The 18,651-nt window shown below is 42.9% G+C and overlaps 1 protein-coding gene across 8 annotated transcripts in view; it reads left to right on the forward strand.

Annotated features, from left to right (window-relative positions):
• The window catches only part of LOC147012182 (ras guanyl-releasing protein 3-like), a 213,724-nt gene extending 200,765 nt beyond the window's left edge, over positions 1-12,959 (forward strand). For 7 of the 8 annotated variants that reach the window (XM_085855974.1, XM_085855973.1, XM_085855975.1 and 4 more), the window contains one exon: positions 8,311-12,959. In XM_085855974.1, the coding sequence (XP_085712100.1) occupies positions 8,311-8,828 (518 nt within the window). In that variant the 3' untranslated portion in view covers positions 8,829-12,959. Of the gene's footprint in view, positions 1-5,228; positions 5,266-8,310 lie in introns of all 8 variants that reach the window. The other variant, XM_085855976.1, reaches the window with a different exon arrangement.
• The last annotated feature ends 5,692 nt before the right edge of the window (positions 12,960-18,651 follow it).

Below are 18,651 nucleotides of genomic sequence, written 5' to 3' on the forward strand. Positions count from 1 at the left end.
ACAGGAGAGATATCAACTGATCTTTGAACAAACAAAAAAAGATGTTTCTACTTCATCAGGGTGGTGCACCCTAACCCTTAAAACAGGCTGTTTAACCACAGCCAGCAGTGAGTTTTGATGGAAACACCCGAGTTGAACAGGAAACGACGGAGAGTGCACGTGGAAAACATGGAAGATTGGAGGGATTTAAGATGAGGGTATTGTGAATTTATGGCGCAGTGGGGAACAGCGAAACCACAGTGTACCACCGAAGCCACCCCTTCTACTAAATGCTGTGCAGCATCTGCTTGCATTTCCCAGATTGGGGATTGTGGGTCAACTCCCCAGCATAGCTTGAGGGCAGCATATTCTGCCTCCTCATCACAAGGATCAGGGGTGGGCCAGCTAAGCTCAGCTGGCTGGGCAATGCTCATGTTTGCTGATTCTGCATAGCAGATTCAATATGTAAATAATACTGTTACGTGCGGTTCATGTTGGGTCAGCAAAAATCATCATTGTATCACCTTTTGAGTTCCGCCAGTTCACTTTGTCCCAGTGGCGAAGGGGCAGAGCATACGAATAATACTTGGGACTGTGCTCAACCTTGCCAGAGGTGGTTCTAATTACCATGCTGGACTATGCTGGTGAATTGAACTATGATCTCTCAGCTGGGCCAAACAAGTTAGTGTCACGTAGGTTTCCGAAGGCAGGAAAAGGGCGGGTTGGGTTGCGTGGCTGCAAGCCATGCAGGCCATAACTGGTGAACTATTGAGCTACATGGGCTCTCTTTCACCTTCCCTTGGTGTTTTCTTCGTTGTTGAAAGCCCACTGTTCCATGTGACTACAATTTTCTTCCTCTCCATCTCCATCACCTCTGAATATTCTGGATTTATTTTCTCCAAATGCAGTTTTCAAACGGAAGTCCAATATCAAACTAATCTCCGAGTTGATACGAGACAAATTTGATCATATTAGCATAGTATAAAAAAAATTTGAGAAGTGTCTGTTTGTGTGTTTGTTTGTTTGTGTGACTTAGTGTGCATGGGAAGGTTATTTGTAGTAAATAAAAAAAACATTCAAGAGACCCCAATTCCCTTAATGTAAATATGTATGGCATGGCGCCACTCCTGGTGGGGATGGGTATAACAAGTCTTTCCAAAATACACCAATTGTCTTTATGAAAACCAGAGACATTATAGAAATAGGCGGTTAATCCATCCATAAGGACGGGCTCTTCGCTGGTGTTCCAAATACATATTTAGTGAAAAAAAATTGCCAACTAAATATGATTAGACCATTTCCTTTCCGCAGCTTTGTTTCACAAAATTATTCATCGTTATAGCCTGTAATCAGCATCACCAGTTCCCGGAGGGACAGGAGAGGGTGCGCGTGTGTGTGCACAGTGCACACCTGTGTGCGTAGATGTACTTTAGTTTAGCACCCCGAGTGTGTCAAAGTAGTCACCTCGAAAAATATCCCGGCATGGCTCTGCATTGTTAAATGCTCCATCTTATAATTCCTTTCGGAAACCTGGTTGAGTGAATTATGCACCTATTTTAACTTTTTCAAACATTTATATGCCCAATAACATGCAATCCGTTTAGTAGTTTTTAACTGTTTTTAAAAAGGTATTTTGTAAGTTGTTGGTTTTTTTTTTGTGAACATATTTCACTTTATAATTCTACACGATACCTACATTTTTGAAAAACTGGATAAATCACATGAGTATCAACTTTGATGTCCAAAGATCCTGCGCTCCGATCCGATTAACGCAATCAATACGCATTAACTTGCTCTAATCCCTGAACCACCTTTCTTACTAATCTAGTTCACTAACTTACATTGATACTAACTTCAACAATGTTTCATTGTGAAATATGACTTTTATCAAGAGATCATAGAAAGGGACAGTTCTTGACAAGGCAAAGATTTGATAACAGTATATGTGCTCTAATAATATTAATAATAATTTGGCAAGCTTGGAGTGGAGGTGGATGGCCTCAACAAGTGGATGTCATACCTCAACAGGTGGATGTCATACCTCAACAACAAACTGAGCGGTCACCTAGAGCGGCAAGATTTGTGGGGTGGCAAAAAACTGAATGAATTTATCATGAAATTATATCAGTGAACAAGCAGACTTCAAGCAATGGGAAACAAAGAGTCGAGATTGACTGGTATACGTCACCGACATCTGTAGAGGAGATTGCGGATGCAAGTTTTGGGGCCTCTGGTCAAATAATAGCTCATGTTGGAAGCATTTTTATTTTATTCACACGAATGTTGGAAGTACTGAGGCTCAAGTTGGGGAGTCCTGTGGGCAGGGCTGGCTTTTCGACCACATATGGCGCACGGGCTAGTGGTCATGGCATGTCAAGCAGACAGGTGATTGTGGTAGAGGCGAACAAGGCCGTCACAGGCCGGCAGGTAGGTGATGCAGGTAGGGTCCCGAAAGCAAGCAAGACAGCCGGCTTCGCCCCAATTTGTCCGAACCTAATCGATCACTCCACCTGATCTATCTGTTCACCCAACTACTTTGGGTCTCTCGGAGCTATATTAACCCTTGGTTCTTCTCCTCTATAAATGCAGAAGTCTTATTCATACCAATGCACAATATTCATTTTTGCAAGTTAATTGTGGTGAGGGTGTTGGTAGAGAGTGGGGGGGGGGGGAGGGGGCGCAAAGCTGAAGGTTCACCGAAGGCATCTAATACTCTTGCAGTGGCCCTGGGCTTAGAGGTAAGCACACTTTCCTCTGAACTGTCCAGCCTAGGTTTGAATCCGACCCAGCTATATAAACTGTCATCCCAGTGTTTCGCCGGCAGGATGATTCATCAATGTGTGTACCATCACCCGGATGGATGTTAAACGAACATCCCGTCTGCTGACATCAGTTGGTGGACATTAAAGATCCCATTGTGTCCTTGGCGAAGAGTAGACGAGATATTTTCGAGACCATGAACAAATTCCAAATTCCTGCTCTGACTTCGTAGTTGAATGTCAGGCCTGGCCAGCTGGTTCGTGAAAGACTTGAGCCAAGTTTCCCCCTGGCCAACCCCACAAGAACGTGGAAATACCTGAAGTTATTAACGAAGAAGAATAATAATTTGGCATGGGTGATGTTGAGTGGTTTTGCCTTTGCTTTCCGAGAAGTCAGTCAAGGCAGGGATTTTTTTTTAACTTGTTCAGGGTACTGCCCCAAACTCAAGCACTCTTTGTGTTCACCATATAATTCGAGCAGATGGAATGCTGCATTTAACTTCCATCTGAGGAATGTAGAATGAAGAACTAGTCTTGCTGGTGAAGGCCAGTGTCGATCTTCGTCGGCAAACAGGTACACAATGGATGAAATCAACAAGATGTCGATGTGCTAACCACTGTGAGAAGCAAGGAGAAGCTGACGTTTCGGGCGTTAACCCTTCATCGGAGGAAAACAGCAGGGTGAACATGACTATTTTGTTCTGACGAAGGGTTAATTCCTGAAACGTCAGCTTCTGTTTTTTGCTCACGGTGGTCAGCATGCCTCAATCAATGTCCTGTTGATGTCAGCCATCATCCGATGGGTGGTTAACCGCTCTCTGACGCAACGCCCTGACTGCGAAAACACCAATCCGAGTTTATAGTCGGGTCAGGAATCGCATTTGTACCTGACACCTGTAACATAAGTTTCCTACCTTTGCACCATCCAATCAGGATAAGAGCAACAAATGAAGTTGAAAGTTTGAGAAGAAAATGGTGGACACGTTCCTATAATCAAAGTGAAAGATAAATGTTTTTAGCATCGTGATTTTATCTCCTGAGGTGCTCCATTTATTGCGTGTGAAAAATTTGCAGAATTTACTTTTTTACCCCTTACCCCAAACCCCACTACTCTTACTCTCTCTCTCTCTCTCTCTCTCTCTCTCTCTCTCTCTCTCTCTCTCTCTCTCTCTCTCTCTCTCTCTCTCTCTCTCTCTCTCTCTATTTTTAATTCCAACCTCATTTATCATCTCTCCACAGTCCTTCGCACAGTCCCCTACACTTTTTTGTGTACAAAGTTGAGGCTTGTGGAAAGTTAGAGCACAGAACAGAAAAAGCACAATGGAAAGTGAAGAAACACACCACCAGTGGAGTAAAGGGACACAACAGAGAGACAGGTGGAGGAAGATCGAGCAAGGGGAGTTGAGGAGGACAACATGTCGGTGTGAGCATGGGGAGTTGGTAAAGTATGGAAATACAAGCTCAAATTGAACAAGAAGAGGGCTGCAAGAAGAGGATGGAAAACCGGTTATGAAAGGGCAATGGAACGACAGGTGGAGGAAGATCCGGCAAGGGGAGTTGAGGAGGACAACATGTCGGTATGAGCATGGGGGGTTGGTAAAGTATGGAAATACAAGCTCTAACTGAACAAGAAGAGGGCTGAAAGAAGAGGATGGAAAACCAGTTATGAAAGGGCAATGGAACAAAAAAATGGAATGGAGGTAGGAAGGAGAGGGAAGAAAACACAATAACGTAGAAAAGAAGGGGTGGGCTTGGGGAGGGCTTATGAGGGTAAAAAAGTATCATGGGTATGGATGGAAGTGACCTGAGAGGGCAGTGAACACCTGTCTTGAAGCCCTCGAGGGAAGAAAAGGATTGAACAGATTGAGAAATTTGGTTCCTTAGGTGAGAGAAGAGGAACAAATGAGTGAAGGTGTAACCTTCCATTGTTTTTGTCATCCTTCCCAAAAACATTCCTGTTATTTATTCTAATAAAAGGAAAGGATTCTCAAATAAGTAAAACCCCCTTTTCACTACCCAAACATCATACGCGTTCAGCCTCAAATTGCAAGCAAAACCGGCCAGCTCGCCGTATCACGAATCCTCGTCCTAAAACGTCTGCCTTCCGCAAGGGTTTCTAATGTTTGAACATTTTGATCCATTTTTGATCATTAAAAAGCTCAAAAAAATGTCATACCAATTAATTTTGTACATTATCTATTTATATTTCATCAAAACAATTTGCCTTTGGGAAGAGAGGTTTTATTATCAGAAACAACTTTGCTTCCTGTCCTGAAGAATATTCCAGGTGTCCTCTCAAAATTCATTTAGAGTTCCAATTATCCGTAAATGAAGCAAATTGTTTCAACAGAATGGCCTTGTAAAGAACTGTCTATTCATTATAACTGATTGCATGTGCACACATTGCTTCCCTCGAAGCATTGTTTTATAATTTGTTTGCATACTCCACCGAATTAATGATCTTACTGGCATGTCATTAACACCTTACAGTGAGAAAAGAGCAAGTCAAAAGGGTGTCTTCATTGCAGTAAGTTCAATAAAACCCTTACATTTTCATTACTCCCGCTCTAACCTTGAAAATAATAAATGCTTCCTTTTTAACACTCGGACAACCACTTCCTACGGGAGTGATAGGAAGGGTCATGTTATTGTCCTCTTTGGGGAACATATTTTACAGTAGATCTAGGTTCGGGTCCATTAGTCTGTGAGGGATGCGGTAAGCACATAATGCCTCAAGAATGTCGGGTTTCCTCCCTTTCAGTTTTGTGTTAAACAGCAGTAGCGACTTTTTTTAAAAGGTAATAATATTTTTTTTACTTCTGATCAAGATGGCCCACAATACGCCATGAAAAGCTATTTACACACATTACCAACACGGCGTTTGTCCAAGGAGGAATAAACCTCCTGGGGAGGGAGGAAATTCTGAGTATTAATATTGTTTTGGAAAAATATTAATAATATGCTGTTATCATTGGTGGTTTAATACTTTTGTTTTTTAGAAGCAGCATTGAAAAAATGCCACAATTAGCTATCTTAATACGGATATACACCTGAGCATGGATTTTGCCCAAGGTGCAAAACCCCTTTGTGGAGGGGGCAAATTAAGTTAGTACAACCTTCATCATGTCCTCCTGTCCCTTATCATGTGACCCTGAGACCTCTTGTCAACTTTGGTTGAGATTGGATAAGTAACGACCGAATGTATCATGGTCAAGTAGACAGACAGACAGATAGACAAAAAATTGTGTATTTTAGCTTTATAAACCACCTCAGGTTTGGCTTTAAAGGCAACATTTGTGGAAATGCATTAAACTTTTTTTAAATATCCATAATTACACCATCAAGCAAAAGTCAGAGTGTGTGTGTGTGTGGGTGCCCACCCACATATATATATATATATATATATATATATATATATATATATATATATATATATATATATATATATATATATATATATATATATATATATATATATATATATATATATATATATATATATACAGGGTAGCCTGAAAGTCACTTTACCCCTCCCCAGTGAAGCATCGTTCTTAAATTCTTTTTATATACAGGTTTTATTGTACAGTACTTACAATAATTAATTTGTCATTGTATCTGTATGTGCTCCATTGTTCATAGTGGGTGAGGGGTCAGTGCTTCCGCATACCATAGCGAGCGAGGTGCGAGGGCAGAGGGGAAGGGAAGAGGGAAGTGCGAGAAATTTATAAGGGGTAAAGTAACTTTCAGGCTAATATATATATATATATATATATATATATATATATATATATATATATATATATATATATATATATATATATATGTATACATTAGGGTGCTTCATAATAGGGGGGTAAAAAATAAAGTATGAATATTCATGCTCCCTCAGTGTGCCTTTGTTCCATTTCACAGTAGAAACATACACACCAAATATGAAGCAGATTGGAGGAAGTTTAGGGGTTCCTCAAGTTGGCACAATATTGTTGAAATTTGCTAAACTGTAACTGACAACTTGCCGTCGAATATGCACAATGCAGTACACTTCACAATTAATATGGTTGTTTGATATTTTCAAAAACCACAGCAGTCATATAGGATGAAAGAAGAGTTTTTCCAAGGAGACCTAGATGAGCTTTTGACATTGCAGTGCAAAATGCCCTCTCCATAATGGACATAATTGTGCCAACGTGAGGAACCCCTAAATATCATGGAATTTTGTTCATTTTTGACCTATAAGTTCTTATGGGGTATTGGAACAAAGGCAAAATCAGGGAGCAGCAAAAATCAAACTTTCATTTTTTTGGAACACCCTAGTATACATATATTTTTTATATATAAAACAAAGACCCACTCACATCTCGCATCTCTCACCTTTGAATGGAGGAACTAGCAAATTAGGTCTCACATAATCAATTAATCCATGAGGTGAGGATTATATAAATAAATCGATTCCTCCCATGCTCTTCCAGCTGAAGAAGCTGCATAAAGTTAATCAGTGAGTCAGTAAACACTTCAGTGATTATCGCTTGAACCAAACACATGATTTTGATCAAACTTGGCTAGCAGCTTCATACCTGATACCTAACGAAGGTGTATTGACCGCATCCAGATCTGTGCTCATTAAGAGGGTCTATAGGGGAGGGGGGATTTGACCCACCCCAAAATAGGTATTTGCTCTCTCCTCCAAAACTACACACACGATTTTGATGAAACCTGACTACAACCTTCATCACCCATGATGTACTAAAGTTTGTTCACGGCATTTAAAAACCATAATTAGGGTGTATGGGGGTCTGCGCAGGGGGGGGGGGTGTTGAGTGACTGTTGGTCCTGATCCAGGTATGGTTCAGGACACGTGGTCCTATTTTTCTTTATCTTATCATGCTTGGCTGTTAACTAGCAGGCATTACATATCATTATTTATCCTTTCGATGTATAGGTGAAATTAAATTAGTGTAGAACTCTTGAATCTGCATATTAACTGTATCTCAAAAAGACTCACTTGCTTGAAACATTTGGGGAATGTTACGTCTTCTCATAATGAGAATAGAAATCAAGTCGACCAGTGTTGTTTTACTCAAATTAATCCCTTGTTATGAAATGTGGCATTGCGTAAAATTTTGAGGTCGATAGATACTCTTGGTTATATCTTCCAAAATATTCTCACTTTTTGTTCTGTACAAGGGTCGGTCGAGGTCTAGGCTCATGGAGGAGATGAACAATAAAGGGCAGCACGGTTACAGACTCATGGTTGTGCCAATAAATCAGCCACAAACATTTGGTTTGTAAGGTTATGAGAAGTTTTTACATTTAAAATAGTTGTTGGAACGTTTTTTAAAATATTTTTTACAAGTTAATTCCTGTGTATAATTCATAGATTTGTCCCCAGTATCCCGATGGCATTCCAACTTCATCACTGAATCTTGGTCATATGCATTTGCTCAACAAAGAGATAAAGGATTTTAAGTTGTACAATAACTAAAATGCAATGTATCAGGAAATGGACTGCACTGACGGTAATTTCTACTTATTGTCTTCACTCATCCCACCTGTTCTATGGTTGTGATAACAGGATCTGACAGTGAGGTGTTCACATTCTCTCCCACGGATAATACTTATCCGAGGTCCTTGCAAGCATCAGAATCTCCTCCAGAGGGCACCGCACGTGTTGCCGATACTCCTTTGAGGTTGGCTTGTGTTTGTGTGGATACAGAGATGAGCGGCGTGGATGGATACTCTTCCAAAGCCCCCGAGGTGCGCAACTGGAATGAAGGATCCTCTGGTCTTCACACTTTGCCAAAGATGAAAGCCAAAAGACTGGGACGAATGCGTGTTCGTGTCAGGGGGGTAGGAGTTGGTGTGAATAGTGGAAAGCACGAAGAGAAAATAGAGAAAAGTGGAAATTCAGAGCAAATGATTTCAGATCAGGAAAACGGGACGCTGCTGAAGGATGGAACAATGGGTGACATTGCAGGACAAGTGGCAGCAGTGGGGGCTTTCACCATATCAGGACAACAGGCATACAGGACTGGACAAGAAAAAGGAAAAGTGATACAGAATGAGTGTTCAGCCTTTGAGGATGGATCTTGAGGAAAGGCTGTGATTCTGTCTGCATGCACATGGTTGCAGTGCAGCCATTGTAAACCTAAATCAATAATATTGCAGGATTGCAATACAATCTGAACAAACTTTGAACGTAACATTTTGATAAATGATTTATTTATTTTTCCTGACTTTTAAAAGCATTTCCAAATTTTCCAGTCCACAAATATATATGACTCAACTGGCTTGAAGATATAGTTTGAATATATTTTATTGTTATTATAAAATTTATCACTTTTATAAACCTGGGAGCACCTCATGACCTTGTGAATTGGTGTCAGCAGTGGGATTGTACCGAAGCCATGCCATTTTATTGGATACACGTTCAATTTGCAATTTCTTAAAATTTGTCAAAAAAAAAAAACAACAAACCATATCACAAGTTGTTTTAAAGTAAATTACCATTCACATTTAGTTTGAAATATATATTTGGAAAATTTTGTTCAATATCCTGAATTTGTAGCTTTTATCATAAAAAAAAATCTATAACTAAAACTACTGATCTAATTACGAAGGTAATTAACATACCAAAGGGAATTTATCGATTTGGCTCCCAGGACCAGATTAAAGTGTATTAAACGGCCTGTATCAGGTTCTGATACACACTTGGAAATGAGCACATCGTTATATTGTGCCTGGACAACCATTTCAGCCAGCCACCAAGATAGAAGAGTCAAAACAGCCCCAACAACATTCCTGCACTCTTTGTTCAGGTTCCTCCTTGCAATATGATGTCTCTTTTTGAATCGTGTGTGTATGTATAAGCTTCTCCAAGAGCCTTAGAAACTATAACAGATGTTTAACCAAGTATTACAGCCTTGTGCCTTGACATTATAATGTTACAATTTATGGATTATAGGGTTAAAACACTGAAAATGAATTGAGCGTGAGAACAAAAGATAGCAGTAAGGAATAGCCGTCTAATAGATGAGAAGGTCAACAGAGGTGCTTCCTCTCTGTAAACTGCACCATCCTATAGTGTTAATCTTGGGATAATTGTTGGGGTCCATGTATGTCCCAAAGCATGTTTAAAGCAATAACTTTTGTCTCAATGGTTGTCCAAAGGATGCTCAAGTGTTCAACATACAGTAAGTATGTCCTTTTGGAAGGATATTAGAGATAATGAATGAAATCACCAGGACGTTGATTGAGGTGGGCCAACCACTGTGGGAAGCAAGGAGAAGCTGACTTTGGGTGTTAACCCTTCTTGAGTACTGGAGCTAAACGTTAATTCTTCATCATGCTCCGATGAAGGGTTATTGACCGAAACATCACCTTCTCCTTGCTTTCCACGGTGGTTTGCATACCTTGATCAACGTCCTGTTGGTTTCATCCATTGTTGTACCTGTCCACCAACGCAGATCGACACTAGTCTTCACAATCAAGACTAGTTCTCCATTTTATGTATTGGAGATGTTTTGAAAGATGTTGCCTGAGCAGAAATTCCATGTTTTTTTTTTGTTTTTTTTGACAGCCAATAAGCTCTTTCCAAATATTAGGATGCAAGCCAACTTTTTCTTTCTTTGCTGATGGCTGTTTGAGCCTCTCACTGAATGAGAATGTTCTTGCAAGAGATGATGAATCTATCCAACAGGATTGGGAGGAGAATGAAAGATTTTATTCTTATAACCTCTTCCAAGTCACAAAAATGAATTCAGGCAAGAAATGGCAGTGCCCAATCGCCAAATGAATGAAATACCAGTAGAGGGAGTGGTGTCTTTCATTGAAAGGAAATATACACCTGGATGAATCTTAGGCTTGCTTTTAAAATAGCACTGTTTGCAAAGCATGCATTGAATCAAATTCAAATTTTCTTTCAAACATAAATGAAAGAAGTCTTCATGCACAGGGCAGTGCCTTCCATTCATCACTTGATTAAGACAATTTTGCACGCCCAGCATGTACAGCACACAGGCCTCAATCAACAAGAGAAACCACTCTCACCTGGTTAAGGTTTGGAGAGGGTAACTATATCATTGCATACTTCCATGGATGCACTGTGTTGCTATGACCTCGAGAAGACTCGGTGATGCCCAGAGATGGCAAATTGTGGAGGCGAACAATGCCGGGATGCCCTGTAGAGTGAAACTGGACATCAACTTGGCTTCCATCAGATTGATATCACCAGATTGGTCTGCAAACATTAACGAGCCAATGATGTTCAACACAGGCCTCAACCTGGAGAACTCAGGGTGACCTTAAAAAGGAAAAAAAAAATGCAGCTCTGATCAGACTTGTCAGACATATGTCTTTTGCCACAAGCACAGTGTTTTTGGTATGAATGGAATCTACCTCGAAGATTATCCACGAGTACTGTCTGGGACCGGCTTTGTGCTGTGGGTAACAAATCCAGCGGACCGACGACGCACCCTTTTCTCACTCCAGAACACAAAATAACCCACTTGGTATGGTGCCGGGAACGTCAGCACTGGAATCTCACATCCTGGAGGAAGATCCATTGGTTTGATGAGTCTTTCTCTGAAACGCAACTGATGGTATCACTCGGGTTTGGCGGTAGCCTAACACAGCCGACACACCCAAGAACACTGTAGAGTCCGTGGCATTTCATGGTGAATCCGTTATGATATGGGGCTGCCTGAGATGATTGTAAACCTGAAATTGTCACTGTACAGGGTAACCTGACAGGTAAAAAAGTATTGTTGGGATCTTTTTGATCACGGTGTTATTTCACATTTTACAATCAACCCTTTTTCATTCATGGATGACAATGCCAAACCCCACCATTCTCGTGCAGTTACCAACTTCTTGCAATCAGAACTGGACATCAAGGAGTCATGATTTAAATCCAATAGAGCACGTTTGGAATAATCTTGGGCATAGGTTGAAGAAAATGAACCCTCATGTGTAGACTCTGGCAGAGTTTGAGGGTGTTTTGCATCAGGAATGATAACAGCTCCTTTTGGATGCTCTGCAGTGGCTTCTTCAGGGGATGAGTGGGACGGTTGCACCAGTCATTTGTTCTAATGGTGCTTCCACATATTATTGACCTTTTGATATTTTTCCCATCCTGACACCATTGGATGTCATTTCTGAGTGGCCTTTAGTCCCGCATCTCAAGATGTGTTGCTCGTGGCTCCATTCTAAAGTCATCTCCTTTTTTGATGGAAAATTGCCATCACAGAGATGGACGTCCTCATTTTGTGGTTTCAAAAAGAAGCAACAAAACCTTCAGATTTGTCCCGAGTCCTTTGTTGAACACGCATAATTTACCAAAATATGGTATTATTTTTGATAAACATAACGGTTTCTGAATATTTTCTCAGTTCTTGCTATTTTGCAGAAAAACGCAGCCTGTGCTTAACTTTTTTTTTCTCCATATTTTTTCACCTCGAGCAGAGTCTCGCTCGCTTCCTTCGGTAGTAAGTTTGTATTTGGATTCATTGGGGGAAATTACAAAGGGAGTGATAAAAAAGTCCACGACTACTACATCAGTTACGAGCATTAATGAAGCGTCATTCCTCACAAGCACTTTGGGAGCATTTTTAACCTTTTTAACAAAAAGACGGCCCTGATTTCTGCTCTGCCGGCAAGATGGCCTGGAGTTACGCACTCTCGCCTCGAAGATGTCTAGCCTGGGTTTGAATCCTGACCCAGCTATAAACTGTAATCCTGGTGTTTCATGGGCAGGGTGATTCATCAATGTGTGTGCCATCCCTCGGATGGACGTTCAACGGAGGTCCCATTTGCCGGCATTAGTTGGTGGACGTTTAATATCCCACGGTGTCCTTCGTGAAGAATGGGCGAGTGATGGCAGGGGCCTCTGAACAAATTCCAAATCCCTGTCCTAACTACTACTGGGAAGGCAAAGACACACTACCCAGTACAACCCTTGCTCAGGAAGCTGCTTCGGTAGTACTGACGTTCTTTAACAGAGTATGGTATATCAGAATCAGAATGTGTTCTGCTGCAAACTTACTGATCCACTCTCATATTGTATCTACTCTTTTATTTGTTACCCATTCCCATTTCAAAGGATTAAAAACCTACACCAAATGCACAATCTAAAATCACACACACACACACACACACACACACACACACACACACACACACACACACACACACACACACACACACACACACACACACACACACACACACACACACACACACACACACGCACACCAATTCACAATGAAGATGGTTAAGGTCTTTGTAACGACAAAAATGTGCAAGTACCACGACATTTATACCGTTCAAGTCTGTACAAAGCGTAGATTAGCTGGTGTTTCTTTTTTTTTGAAGCATGAAATAACTAAACATAGCATTTGGAAATGCCAAGCACAGCCAGCATTTTGAATTGAAAAAGGTATTTTGATTGCCCATGCAGTCCCAAAAAGTGCATCAAACTGTACCGAATATGACCTTTCCGTTGAATTTGATATAATGGTGTATTACTTTTGAAATGAAAGAGAGTGTTGAAAAGCTGGTTTGTCATTTCATTTTTTGTTTGCTCATTTGTTTCATGGATGGTTGTTTATAAAAGGTTATTTCTTGTACACCTGTTGTATTTTAGTGGTTTCTTCCTCTTCCTCGGCTTCTCATTAATTATCCCAGCAGTGTCTGGTGTAACATGACTGAGACATCATTAGTAACCACTGGACTCACTGGAGCAAGATGCCGTATGGATACCAACCCCAGTCAGGTCAAGTCAGGTCAGGTATGGGAGCTTGCGCCGTAGCAGCGCGTCACTGTGACCACTTTTCACTGGTACTCCAGGAGCCTCCGTCTGGCCATCTCCCATGCAGATGCCTGGCCCATCCCTGTCTCCTTGAGATGTTAAACAACCAACTGCAACCACGAGGCACGTGGTCGGCCCATTGGCCTCCTCCACTCACGAGGCTCCCTCACTGGGAGAATCTGGTGAGCAGTATCAGTGTCAGGAAAATGAACCACATGTCCATACAGCCGCAGCTGATGCTCACTGACTATGGAAGTCAGAAATCTCATTTGAGTCTCTTTCAGCAACCACTCGTTGGACACAAAGTCGGACCAGCGATAGGCCAAGGATTCACCAAAGAGACCTGGTACCAAGGTAATTAAGTCGCCATCTCAGATCCTTGGTCAGAGTCCAAGTCTCGCATCCATAGAGCAAGACTGGAAGCACCAAGCACCTGAATTATTGGACTTTCGGCCTCTTGTACAGGTACCGACAGTGCCACACCCCATGATCCAGTGAATCAATGACTCCCCAGGCCCGAAAAAGACGTCTATTCACCTCTGGATCACAGCCAGCAGAGACATGAATATCACTGCCAAGGTAAGTGAATCTCTTCATGACCTCAACATCCTCACCACAAACAGGTACAGACGAGACAGCAGCATCGAAGATCTCATTGAAAGCCTGGATCTTAGTTTTGACCCAGAAAAACCGAAATCTCAGTGGCTCCGACTCCTCATTCATCACCTTGAACGCCCCCAAAAAGATATCCAGAGTCTGCTCATGGTAGATGATATTTATGGTTTACAATAATGACTTGATGACGATGAATGAAGGTTTTCTACGGGAGATGGGAGTCAAACAACGAAGGAGATGAAAGGATGAGCAGGTGATGTTGCATGCGAGAGGTGAAAGAGTTAAGCGTTACTTAGGGAAGCATGAAATGTGGAGATGAAGAATGGTGGGGAACAGGATACTGGATGATTACTGGATAGATGACTGGATAAAGGACTGGATAGAATACTTGATAGATAGATGAAGAAGGGGAGTTCCTAACTCCCCCCAACCATTGAGCTGAGACAAGCATTCAAATTGTGTCAGGAAAGCCTTTCAACTCCCCGGTGGGGGAAGGTAAGGCAGTGTGAGGACTGGAAAAACACAAAAACAATGGGGGATGTTTTTTCCCAAGGCTCTTCTCCCCGACTCCTCCATGTCCGAATCCAGCCCAGGGCCAAAATACCCTCCCAGCTGGGTCTTCGATTTTGGAGCCTTTGGTGCCAAAATGTGGCTCACGGTGAGGGCCTTCCGGGTCACTTTAATTTCGTCCTGGAGATGCTTAACGGACCGACTCACCTCGTTCTTCTCACAGATTCTGTTGGATTCGAGCAACCTTTCCCTCGATGGCATTGTCCAAAGTATTCAGCCGCTCCTGCAACATCTCATCCATCCTTTCCCCACTCAATTGTGGCCCCCATGGACATTTATCAACCAACATCCGCTCTTGTTCTGTTATACGGGATAAAAAAAATATTTTACCTCTTTTACCAAACCGCTGCCCTGGTGCTGAACACAACCCCACTCTTCTATTTGCTGATGCATCCTGGCATCCACACGGGCACGATAGCCATACAGTTCCTCGTTCATTTGTCAATTCTTTTATTTGTTGACTCAATTTCTCGTTTCCAGTGTTCCCCTATTTGGACAGCCTGGATTTTACCCTCTTTTATCTTCCCTACCATTTCTTTCCGTTTCTGCTTACATTCTGATCCCATTTTTCTCGACATTTCTCCAAATTGAGTCACCAATTCCGTCTCAAATTCTCCCAATCTGCCCTCCACTTGGTGTTTCATTCTTTTCTTTATTTCATCAATTTGTGCACCCATTTCCTGTGTTATTCCCTTAATAACTTCATTCATTTGTTCACCCATTCCCTTCATGTTGCACTCCATTCCATTAATTCAGCCCATCAATTCAGCCCATCAATTCAATTCACTCGTTTGTTGCTCGCAAAATCGAAGATTTTTCAAGTATATCGGTTTGTCGATTTTGTTATTCTGTCTATCTATGTGTCTGTCTGTTTGTCGCCTCCAGGTCACAATTTTCAACCGATCTTCACGAAACCTCACCACATGGTACAGTTTGGCATAAGAAAGAAGCCCATTGTTTTGAGGTCAAAAGGTCAAAAAGGTCAACATAGGCCAAAGGTCAACAACTTAGGTGAGATTTCTAAAATCCCCAATTTTCATCCGATTGACTTGAAATTTGAAGAGGATTTATATTTCAGGTCACTGAATTCAACCAGCCAATTATTGTGAGGTCAACATAGACCAAAATGTAAACATAGGCCCAAGGTCAACAACTAAGGTCAGGTCAGATATGGGAGCATGTGCAAGAGTAGCACGTCGCTGCGTCCACTTTCCGCCAGTACTCCAGGGGCCTCCGTCTGGTCATCCCCCAGGCAGATGCCTGTCCCATTCCCATCTCCTTGAGATGCCGATCAACCTGCTGAAACCACAAGGCATGTGGTCGGCCCATTGGCCTTCTCCACTCACGAGACTCCCTCGCTGAGAGAATCTGGTGAACAGGATCAGCATCAGTAAAACGAGCCACATCTCCAAACAGCCGCAGCTGAAGCTCAGGGACCATGCAGGTAACAAATCTCATTTGAGTCTCTCTCAGCAACCGCTCGTTGGACACAAAATCCGACCAGCAATAGCCAAGGATTCTCCGAAGAGACCTGGTACCAAAGGAATTAAGCCTACGTCTCAGATCCCTGGTCAGAGTCCAAGTCTCACATTAGTAAAGCAAGAGTGGAAGTACCAAGGACCTGAAGACTCGGACTTTGGTCGTCCCGCACAGGTACCGGCAGCGCCACACCCCATGATCCAGTGAATCCATGACTCCCCAGGCCCGACCCAGACGTCTATTGACCTCTGACTCACAGCCAGCAGAGACATGAATATCACTGCCAAGGTAAGTGAATCTCTCCACGACCTCAACATCCTCACCACAAACAGGCACAGACAGGAGTGCAGCATCCAAGATGTCATTGAAAGCCTGGATCTTAGTTTTGACCCAGGAAACTCGTAATCTCAACGGCTCCAACTCCTCATTCAGCACCTCAAGGGCCCCCAAAAGGAAATCTAAAGTCTCCACAAAGATGACGGCATCATCTGCGGAATCAAGGTCTGAGATCTTGACATTCCCAAATGATGCACCGCAGCTTGATCTCTCCGACATCCTCCCCAGAATCTAGTCCATACAAGTGCTAAAAGGTGTGAGGGCCAGTACACACCCCTGACAAATTCCAGTAACAACTGGAAATAAGTTAGAGATGCTACCACCACACTTTACAGCACTTTCAGTACCAGAGTAGAGTTCAGACATCAGATCAATCAGTTTTGGTGGCACGCCACGAAGACCAAGAATCCTCCAGACGGCATCCCGATTTACTGAATCAAATGCTTTTCAGAGATCAACATAGCCTGCAATCAACCCCTGCCGAAACTCTCGTCTGCATTCGTTGAGGACCCAAAGAGCAAGGATACGGTCAATCGTTGACCTCTTTGGTGTAAAGCGTGACTGCTCTGGATGCCAGTGCTCAAGCAGATGGTGGCGAACCCTATCAAGAATTATCCGAACAAAGACCTTGCCCAGCACTGAGAGCAGCGTCACCCCTCAGTAGTTGTTGCAATCTTGGCGATCACCCTTCCCTTTTCAGAGAGGGACAACAAGGCCCCTCTTCCAATCAGTTGGGATGATGCCTGTGTTCCAGGGAGAGCACAAAACTGCATGCAACGACACGAGTGCAGCATTTCCACCAGCCTTGAGAAGTTCAGCATGGGGAGGATGCCACAGATGCCGTTGAGGATGCCACAGTTCTGGATGCCACAGATCCCTAAAGCTTTTCCCCATTTCAATCGGTTCACTGCAGCCCGTGTTTCCACAAACGAAGGTGGACCACAGTTGATTGGAGGGTCAGCAACAGGAATTGTAACACCCCTGACGTCCAACTCGACAGCTGGGGGATCAGCCTCGTACAACTGTTCAAAGTAACCAGCCCAGTGGGCCTTCACTTCAGACTCCTCTGTCAAGAGCCTACCACTCTCTGTTATAACTGCAGAACACTGAGGGATGGGCTTGGATGAACGCAATGCATGAATTCCCCTGTAAGCGGGACGAGAATCACTTGACCAGAGGTGATGCTCTACCTCTCACAGATTCCTCGCACATAGGCCTCCTTGTCCACCCTCAGTGCACGTACAGTTTTAAGCCTCAGCTCCCTGAACAGCTCAGCTCCGCTATTCAGCCTGGCCCTGCGACTCTGGTCAATGGTATCCAGTGTCCCTTGAGAGAAAAAATTCTTCTTTGACCTAAGGTGAGTTGCACGACATCCACCGGCAACATCAAGGACGGTGGTCTTGAAGGCACTCCACAACTCTTCAGGATCTCCCAAAGCACCCAGACCCCGCAAATCTCCACTCAGCCTGTTCGCAAACTCCTCAGCTACCCTCTCATCCTTGAGCTTGCCTACATCCAGCCTTGGCTGGGATGGTACCATCCTCCTGGATTTAAGGTGCAACTTAAGAGTTGCTGCAACAAGCCGGTGGTCATTATTGAGGAACTGAGCACTCCGGTAGATCCTGCAGTTCTGGATCATCCTCCAGCGACCATCAACGAGGACATGTTCAATCTTCTTTGCCACACCGCCAGCGTTGGAATACCAAGTCCAGCGATGAGCTTGTGGGCGCCGAAACCATGAACCAGCCACCCTAAGTCCATGACTTCTTGCAAAGTCAAGGAACGTAGTGCTATTGTGGTTCATAGTTCCTGACCCATGGGGACCAACACACACCTCATAATCATCCCTATCAGTTCCAGTCGATGCATTGAAATCCCCCAAGACTAGAAGTGTATCTCGTCTGGGGCACTGATCAACCACAGACTCGAGTGTGGCATAGAATGCATCCTTCACGGTGAGATCACTCGCCTCAGTCGGAGCATAAACAGAGACCAGGGAAATGACACCTAAGGAGTGACGAATCCTTAGTCTCATAATACGCTCGTTGACCGGTGTTACCTCAATTATCATTGGGGTCAGCTTATTGGACACAGCTGCAGCAACTCCTT

The sequence above is a fragment of the Eptatretus burgeri genome, chromosome 15 (assembly GCF_056783735.1).
Source record: "Eptatretus burgeri isolate ZD-2024b chromosome 15, Ebu_testis_v1, whole genome shotgun sequence".
NCBI classification, from domain to species: Eukaryota; Metazoa; Chordata; class Myxini; order Myxiniformes; family Myxinidae; genus Eptatretus; species Eptatretus burgeri.